Raw genomic sequence first — 8,540 nt, forward strand, 5'->3', positions numbered from 1 at the left:
AACACATGAACCTTTGGTCAACATTTTTGTTCCAAACCATAATAATTACAGCCTTGATTCGCTCTCCTGTTGTGAGTTTCTCCAGCTAAAGGGAGAAAGCCTGGAGAAGCTCTCCACAGATCCAGCTAACTTCCCTTAGGTAATATGTGGGATCTAAGCAGCACAAGAACTGGGCTATGGTGGATGTCAGGGTGCATCTTCTGTGTCCCACATTTTAGCAGAGACATCCATTCCCTCATGTGTGTTTTCTAATGTCTCATAGGTATATAGCATAGCAATACATATATGTGTGTGTGTGTGTGTTTTAATAACTTGCTCATAGGTATAATGATAAATGTCTCATGTATATAGCAGAGCAATACATATATATAATGGTGTGTGTTAATGATAAATTTCATACCACTTGGAGGAAGGAATGAGATTGGCAAGACCTTCAATAGTCTTTTTTTTTTAGGACCGGGAATTGAACTCTGGACCTTGTGCTTGCCAGGCAGGCGCTTATGCCACTGAGCTATATCCCCAGCCAATAGTCTTTTTTTGAGACAGAGTCTTGCTATGCTGTTCAGGCTGGCCTTGAGCTCACTTTGCAGCCCAGGCTGGTCTCGAACTGGCAATAATCCTCCTGCCTCAGCCTCCCTAGTGCTGGGATTACGGGCGTGCACCACCACACCCAGTAGATTCCTGGTTCTAAACTGAGGAATTCTGCCCTCCAAGCCATTCCACTGTGGCCCTGCTTCCCCTGCCTTGTTTTTATGTGCTGGGAGCCAGCCCCAGCCCCTAGTCCTACTCTTGTAGGACTTCCAGTATTTGGGTAAGTGCCTGGCACAGAGGAGGAATTCAACAAATATCTTCAATAACTATTTAGACAGATTTTTTAAAGAAAGCATGATGGAATGACTCATCAGGACAGTCATATCCTTCTGTCTGGGAAGTTTTTTGTTTCTTTCTCACCCCAGCCCTGGGGCTTCCAAAGGTGACCAGGTATCTGGACCTTCAGGCGAGGACAGGGTTTCCCCAGCACATTCAGAAATGGCTGCCCAGCTTCCACAGCATGCTCTAACCCAAGTGATCTCCCTGCATGTACTCTTCCTTTCCACTGTCTTCTTCTTCACCTGGAGGAGTTTCCTCCTGCCTCCTTGTCCTCTCTGGATCTGTTTCTCTGAATGACTTGGGTTTGCTTCGCAGAAGCAAAGTCACCACTAGTGACTCAAGGTAGGAAGTGGCGCTCAGGACTGTTAGACCGAATTCAACGTCTTTAATTATTTAATTTAATTTAATTTATTTATTTTGTCTTTTTGAGACAGGGTCTCGCTAGGCAATTCAGGCTGGCCTTGAGCTCACTTTGTAGCCCAGGCTGGTCTCAAACTCACAGCAGACCTCCTGCCTCAGTCTCCCAAAGGCTGGGATTACAGATGTGCATCACCATGTGCACACCTGTAATCCCAGCACTCGGGAGGCTGAGGCGGAAGGATTGCTGCAAGTATAAAACCAGCCTAGGCTACATAGCAATACCTTGTCTCAAAAAAATTTTAGCTGTACAAAACAATTAAAATGGCAGTAGGTAAATTCTATACTTCCTGTACTCAATCCCCTATTATTAACATCTTAGTATAGTAGCTTTGTTACAATTAAGAGCCTGTATTGATACATTATAATTAACCAAAGTCCATTATTAAGGAGGCTTATACTTTACATTTTCTTAAGTTTTCACCATGTAGATGGTGAAGTAATATATTATTTCCTGTTTCAGGATCCCATCCAGGGTACCACATTATATTTGTCATGTCTCCTTTTGAGCCTCAAAATAGTATCACTGTAAAGCCTGGAGTGGCGGTGCACACCTGTAATCCTAGCACTTGAGAGGCTGAGGCAGGAGGATTGTTGCCAGTTCGAGGCCAGCCTGGGCTACAAAGTAAGCTTAAGGCCAGCCAGAGACCCTGTCTCAAAAACACACACACACACACACAAATAGTATCCTTGTTCGATGATGTTGACAGTTGAGACATCTTGGTTAGGGTTTTTATAGAGTATTTCTCTATTGGAATTTACCTGGTATTTTATCATGGTTGTCATGCAGTCATGACTTCTTGGGTGAACAGAGGCAAAGTGTTATTTTCATGTTATTGAGCATACTTGCTATTGACATAGTTGATGGTGATTTTGATCACCTGGCTAAGGTAGTCATTGTTAGCTTTCACCACTGTAAAGCTACATGCCCCCCTCTCAATAAAGCACTAGCTTATATTCTCCAAACAGTGTTCTTCTGAAGCGCAAACATTTTCATTCATTCCTCTCCTGGGAATTGAACCCAGGGCCTTCACACTGAGTTATCTTCCCAGCCTCCTCCTTTTTATTTTCTATTATGAGTTAGTATTCCAGGCTCATCTTCTGTATTTGCTAAGTTGGCCAGGCTGGGCTCAAAGTCACAATATTCCTGCCTCAGCCTCCGAGAGTGTTGGGTTACAGGTATGTTCTGCTGTGCCTGGTCAAAAGTTTTTAATTTTTAATCCAATTTATTAGTTTTTTTTTTCTTGTATGCATCATGCTTTTGATGTTTTATCTAAGAAATATTTGACTAACCAAGGTCACAAAGATTATCTCCTAGGTTTTCGTTTAGTTTTATAGTTCTGCTTGTGGGTTTATATGCATTTTGAGTTAATTTTTGTGTATAGTTCAAGGTATAGATCAAAGTTCATTCTTTTGCATATGAACATGGAATGTTTTTTGCATCCTAAGGTAGTTTTTCCACCGTCAAATGATTCACTTTTTTGTTTGTTTGTTTTGTTTTTGTCCTTTTCCTACACTTCAGGAGGAAGGCCAGCAGTACAGACCTGAGGGCAGAATATCTACATAAATGATTTGGAATTCTTCTGCATGACAGATTCGTCTCTTCTCTGCCATTTCTTTATTCATTTATTAATGTCTGTGTGGATTCATGGGTACTTATACTTGGGTTATGATCCAATACTGCATCATTTATTTGGCCACTCACATCACTCTAGCTTTGGGCACTGCATTTGGCTCCTGCAACATTTTGCCAGGCTGTGACGGACCGAACCTTTATTTCTCCCACCAAACACACGGTGAAGCCCTACCCTGCAATGTAAGGTACTTGGAAACAGGGTTTGTGGGAGGTAACTAGGGTTGGATGAGGTCATGAAGGCAGGGCTTTGGTGACAGGTTCACGTCCTTAGAAAGAAGAGACACCAGACAGCTTGCCCTCTGCTATCTTGTTGCCATTCCACAAGTGTAATGAGAGGTCATGTGGCACCCAGAGAGACTGCAGCCACCTGCACACCAAGAGGAAAGATCTTCAAATGAAACCCACCTCGTCAGCACCTCCATCATAGACTTCTCAGTCCTCCAGGCAATGAGAAATAAATTTCTGTTGTTTAAACCACCAGTTTATATTTTTGTTTTGGCATCCGAAGCTGACAAAGATGCGTGCACACTTACCACTGTTTTTGTTTTTTTGAGCACTTCCTTCCTTTCTGGCACTGTAAGTTATTCCAGGCTCATCTTCTGTATTTCCCGTCCCAGTCCTAGAATCAGGCATTTCTCCAAGGAGCCTGGTTCCTTTTAGTGGAGAATGGTATTAGAAACCAAGAGCTGGCTCCTAGTTAGCAAATTATTTTTGGATGGTGTCTTAGTTATTTTTTCACTGCTGAGCCGGATACTCCACACCCACGATTTAAAGGAGGAGAAGTTTATTTTGGCTCACTCTTTGTAGAGGTTCAGTCCATGGTCTGCTGGCTCCAGGACAGGGCGGCACAGCAGAGGAGAAACAGCCCGTGGCATGGCAGTGGCGGGTGGAGAGAGCCATCTAGGGAGAAAGGGAGGAGAACAGCAATTCCAGGGCACGCCCCGCCCCAGTGACCCACCTCCTCCCACCATGTTTCCCCTCCCAGATCACACTCACTTATAAACTAACCAGTGGAGTAGTCACCCTGCGCCAATGATCCAGTCACTCCCAGAAGCTCCACCTATGAGTGCATGAGGCTTTGGGGAACATCTAGATATTCAGACGGACAAATAAACACTTACTTGGTGCTTCCTGTGAGCCAGGTACTAGCTCCTTTCTATGCCTGCCTACTTAATCCTCATAACAACTCTATGAAGTAGTCTCAGTCAACCCGCTCTACAGATCAGGTGTAGTGTGTAGCTAGATTAAGAGCTGGCCAACATCACCCTGTCTTGTCTCCAAATCCCATCACACTGCCATGGTGGAGGCTGGTGTTACATCCATCTCAAACAAGCAAAAATGTATTTATCTCAAGTTTTAGGCTAATATACTTCATAGGTACTGGAATAACGTGCACTACAATCATTCTGTAGCATGTAATTACGTTTACTCAGTGGAATGAAGATGGAAGACCCTCCTGGGCCCACAACAAATATAGATTATCTGTTTTGATCGGTACAGGATGTCACACAGCTCTCCCCTCTGCAGAGAGGACAGCCCCTCTGTTCACGTGCTCAGGTCGTGTACCTCCATCCTGTGTGCAGATGATACATCTTCAATCACAGGATAATGAAATGTGACACCCCGAAAACTGCTTTATAGTAGACATTCATAATATCTGCTAATTGTTCAAGCTTGAACCTTTTTTGGGCAAAGCACTCACTATGCACTTAGGAATGTTCTAAGGCAACCATGTAGTGTCTCAGCTGTCAGGATTCCAAATAATGTTCCCAAAGGTAAAACCCCCTGGGGGTGGAGGTGGTTCTACATTTTGCCCTCAAGGATGGGAATCCTATGGCATTAGAAAGAACAAATCAATGGCTGCCAAAGTGACTAAGGCTTCCATCGGAGGGATCTGCAATTTAAAGTGGATATGCATAGGTTTGTCAGTGTATCACTCCCATTTCGTCTGAGTCCTCTCTAGAGCTGCCATATTGGTACAAGGTGATCTGCTCCTGGACTTCTGGTCACTTAAGGAGGAGCCCTTGCCCTAGCTGGGCTAATCTTAGAGGCCTTGCCTTGTACTTTTGGAATAGGAACTTTAGAAAGAGACTTGGTATTTCTTTAGTGATCGAAGCTGTGAATACCGAGGCTGCCAGTAGTCATGTGAGAAAGCTGTGTGTAAGCAGGAAGAGGAATGAAACTGGTATGCACACACACGTGTGACGTCTCTGAGTTCTCAGTTTGGATCTGATGAGACATAGGTACTTCATGCAGAGAGCCCTAGAGTCTTTCACCAAATCCTTTTTCATGCTAAGGCTGGTCAGGCATGGTTTTCATTTACTTCCAAGCAAAAGAGCCCTAACCAAGGCAGAATGATGTATAATCAGTGGCATATAGTTAATACATCACAAATAAATATTTTCTGAGACTCAAACCTATGTAGTATTTTTAGTTCTCAAAATCCTATAGATATAGCCAGGAGCGGCGGTGTAGGCCTAGTAATCCCAGCTACCCTGGAAGCTGAGGAAAGGAGGATCACGAATTCAAGGCCATGCTGGGCTACTTAGTGAGACCCTGTCTCAAAATAAAATATAAAAAGGGCTTAGGGTGTAGCCCAGTGGTCGAGTGGCCCAGGGTTCAATCCCCAGTACTGGAAAAAAAAATTAAAATATAGTCTAGATCTCCTGCCAAAGGTGGTTGTTATACTAATTTTTCAGAAACTTCCCAAATAACTATACATTAATTGATCTTAACTTTGCATAGTTAATTTCTAGTGATCTGGCTTTCAAGCAATAAGAGATTTCAAATTACCAATTTTTTTTCTCCATTCTTACTTTTTGGATCTGGTACCGAGGGGCATCATTCTACAAAAACACCTTATGGGATACAACATATGGTTAACATTAACCTCTTGTTTTATTCTTTGAGACGGTGTCTCACTAACTTGGCTAAACTGGGATCAAATGTGCAAATCTTCTGCCCTAGCCTTCCAGAGTGCTGGGATTACAGGTGTCTGCCACCATGCCCTTCCAGAACTTCCTCTTAGGATAAGCCTCAGAACTGCATTTGGGGTTCACATTGCCTTAACTGTCTGACCAGTCTTTACCAGGGCCCTCTTTCAACCTTTGGCCTTCAATTTCTCCCACCACATGTCCTGTAGACAAGACATTGCCTCTGACTGGCATAGCACCACTGATCCTAATCCTTCTCATCTTTCCGGTCATCCCTGACTCACAAGGCTTATTGTACTTCTTGTATTATCTATGGAAGTGGTAACTGAGAAATGGTGTTAATTACTAAATGCCTGACTCCCTGGCTCCAAGTGTAAGCTCTGTGTGGGCAGGGACTGTGTCCTCGCACTGCTAAACTTCCAGCACTTGGCCCACAGCTTAGTGCAGTTGGCACCAAATAAATATTTATAAACTGAGCAGATAAAAGAATTACCAGCTACCAGCTGAAGAGGAAACAAATACCCAAGTCTCCTGGATGTAGAAGGTCGGCCAGACAGACACAGAAAGCTGGAGCAGCTTAGGAGAGTGGTTAGCAAAACCAGACTGAATATACCTACACAAGTTTTTTTCACCTCCTATACAATTTTTAAGTGACTAGGAAATCTTAGGGTTAAATTTGGGTATTGTAAGCAACCAAACAGTCCAATAGTGCTACAATATTAAAGGAAATTTGGCTCAGAACATAGCCATTGTAAAGGAGACATACTGCTTCTGGTGACACTGTGGTATTCTCCGAAGTGTGCATTTAGGGTCATCATCATTCATTCTTATTTATTTTTGCTGGTGCTGAGAATCTAACCCAGAGATGCTCTACCACTGACTTACAACTTAGCTATTTTTATTTTTTTGAGACAGAGTCTTGCTAGGTTGTCCTGGTTGCCCTGGAACTTTCTTTTTTTTTTTTTTTTGGTTTTTCTCCGGTACCAGGAACCGAACTCATGACCTTGCGCTTGCCAGGCAGGCGCTTTGCCGCTGAGCTAAATCACCAGCCCCCTACCCTGGAACTTTCTCAGCCATCACAGTAGCTGTGCAACCGTGCCCAGCCACTTTTTTCTGTCTTTCTTTCTTTCTTTTTTTTGCAGATGCTTTATCATCTCTTCGTGATTCCTCGAAACAGTCTTAGGCAGAGGGCTGCCGCCATGGTTCGGGTGATGAAGAAACATTTCCTCTTTCACAGCGTCTGTATTTTTGAACGATAAGAATTGCTAAAGAGGAAGCAATCAAACCTATCAGGCATGCTCTGCCCTCCACCCAGCGCGATGCTTCCTAGTTTTAAAAAACAAACAAACAAACAAAAAACCACTTTTATAGCACACGCCTGTAATCCCAGCACTCGAGAGGCTGAGGCAGGAGGATTGCTGTGAGTTCAACACCAGCCTGGGCTACAAAGTGAGTTCAAAGCCAGCGTGAATTGCATAGAGAAACCCTGATTCAAGAAGACAACCCTCCCAAGAAACACAACCCCCCCGCAACAAGACAGAAAAAAACAAACAAAAACAGTGCTTTCAGATCCTCCTGTAAATTTGTCTTAAATAAGTCAAACTGGATTACGTCTCACCTGTTCACCTAGAAGACACCAGCAAGGAATCAGTATTACAACTTCAATTTATTTCATCCTAACAATGAACCACAGTCTGCAGTTTTCACGAACGAGACAGCAACATGAATCTTACATTGGAAAAAGTTTGCTGCATTCTTTTTTTTCCCCCTCAAATACACACAGGCACGCACATGCACATGCACACGTGCGCACACACACAGGAACACGCAGTTTGCAATCGCCCTCAGGGCCGTGAGGGCCCGGGACTTCCCTCTAGCCTCTATCACCAGAGCACCCCCACCCGCCCCCGGGGAGGCGAGCCTGTAGGGACTTCCGCAAAATCCCGAGACGAACGCCATGGGGACTCTCGCAGGACATGGGGAAACCGAAACAGAAATCTGTAACTCAAAAATCCACCGCAGGAAATGCTGTTTTCCAAAGGCAGGTGTGTCTCTCCCAAGTACACGTTTTTTTGTTTTTGTCGTTTTGATACAGCGTCTCGCTATGCAGTTCAGGCTGGCCTTGAGCTTACTTTGTAGCCCAGGCTGGCCTCTAACTCTCAACGATCCTCCTGATCCTCCTGCCTCAGCCTCCCGAGTGCTGGGATTACAGGCGTCCAGCCCAAATACACGGTTTTTAAATCTCCGGTTTGAATAGAACTTTCCACGCCATAGATCGCCCACAACTCCGGGCCCTGGCCACCTAACGCCCGGAGCGGAAAGACCTCGGGCTGCGTAAGGCCGCACCACCGTCGGCTCCCGCCACACCCGCCACTCCCGCCACTCCCGCCAGCCCCGCGCGGAGCGGAGGTGAACGCCTCGGCCCCGGGCCCGCCTCCCGCAGCCAGGCGGCCTGTGATTGGCTAACGGCGCTGCCCATCGAAAGGGGCTGTGCGTCGCGCTCAGGCCAGTGTTCTCATTGGTCGCGAAGGCGGCGGCGGCGTGCGCCGTCCCGGCAAGGAGGGGAAGCCGGTGGCGGCGGCGGCGGAACGGGCGGAGGCTGCCGGTTTCGTAATCGTCGCTCCTCCTCGCTGACTCGCGGGCTGGGAGGCCTGGGTCGGGTCGGGCCGCGCCGCGCGGGGCCG

The 8,540-nt window shown here is 45.5% G+C and overlaps 1 protein-coding gene and 1 long non-coding RNA gene across 2 annotated transcripts in view; both read left to right on the forward strand.

Annotated features, from left to right (window-relative positions):
• Positions 1–3,397, forward strand: part of LOC106150238 — a 27,352-nt gene extending 23,955 nt beyond the window's left edge. The window contains exon 2 of the long non-coding RNA XR_001236946.1: positions 2,810–3,397. This is a non-coding gene — a long non-coding RNA (uncharacterized LOC106150238). The remainder of the gene's footprint in view (positions 1–2,809) is intronic.
• A 3,658-nt stretch (positions 3,398–7,055) lies between these two features.
• On the forward strand, positions 7,056–8,540 carry LOC106150202 (ESX-1 secretion-associated protein EspK-like; the record flags this gene model as incomplete). The annotated part of the gene is given in 2 exon segments (XM_013522292.1): positions 7,056–7,064; positions 8,172–8,540. Coding segments are annotated over 2 exon segments (378 nt in total), but the record flags the coding sequence as incomplete, so codon positions are not given.

Source organism: Chinchilla lanigera, unplaced genomic scaffold (genome assembly GCF_000276665.1).
Source record: "Chinchilla lanigera isolate Chin_1 unplaced genomic scaffold, ChiLan1.0 scaffold00067, whole genome shotgun sequence".
Lineage (NCBI taxonomy): Eukaryota > Metazoa > Chordata > Mammalia > Rodentia > Chinchillidae > Chinchilla > Chinchilla lanigera.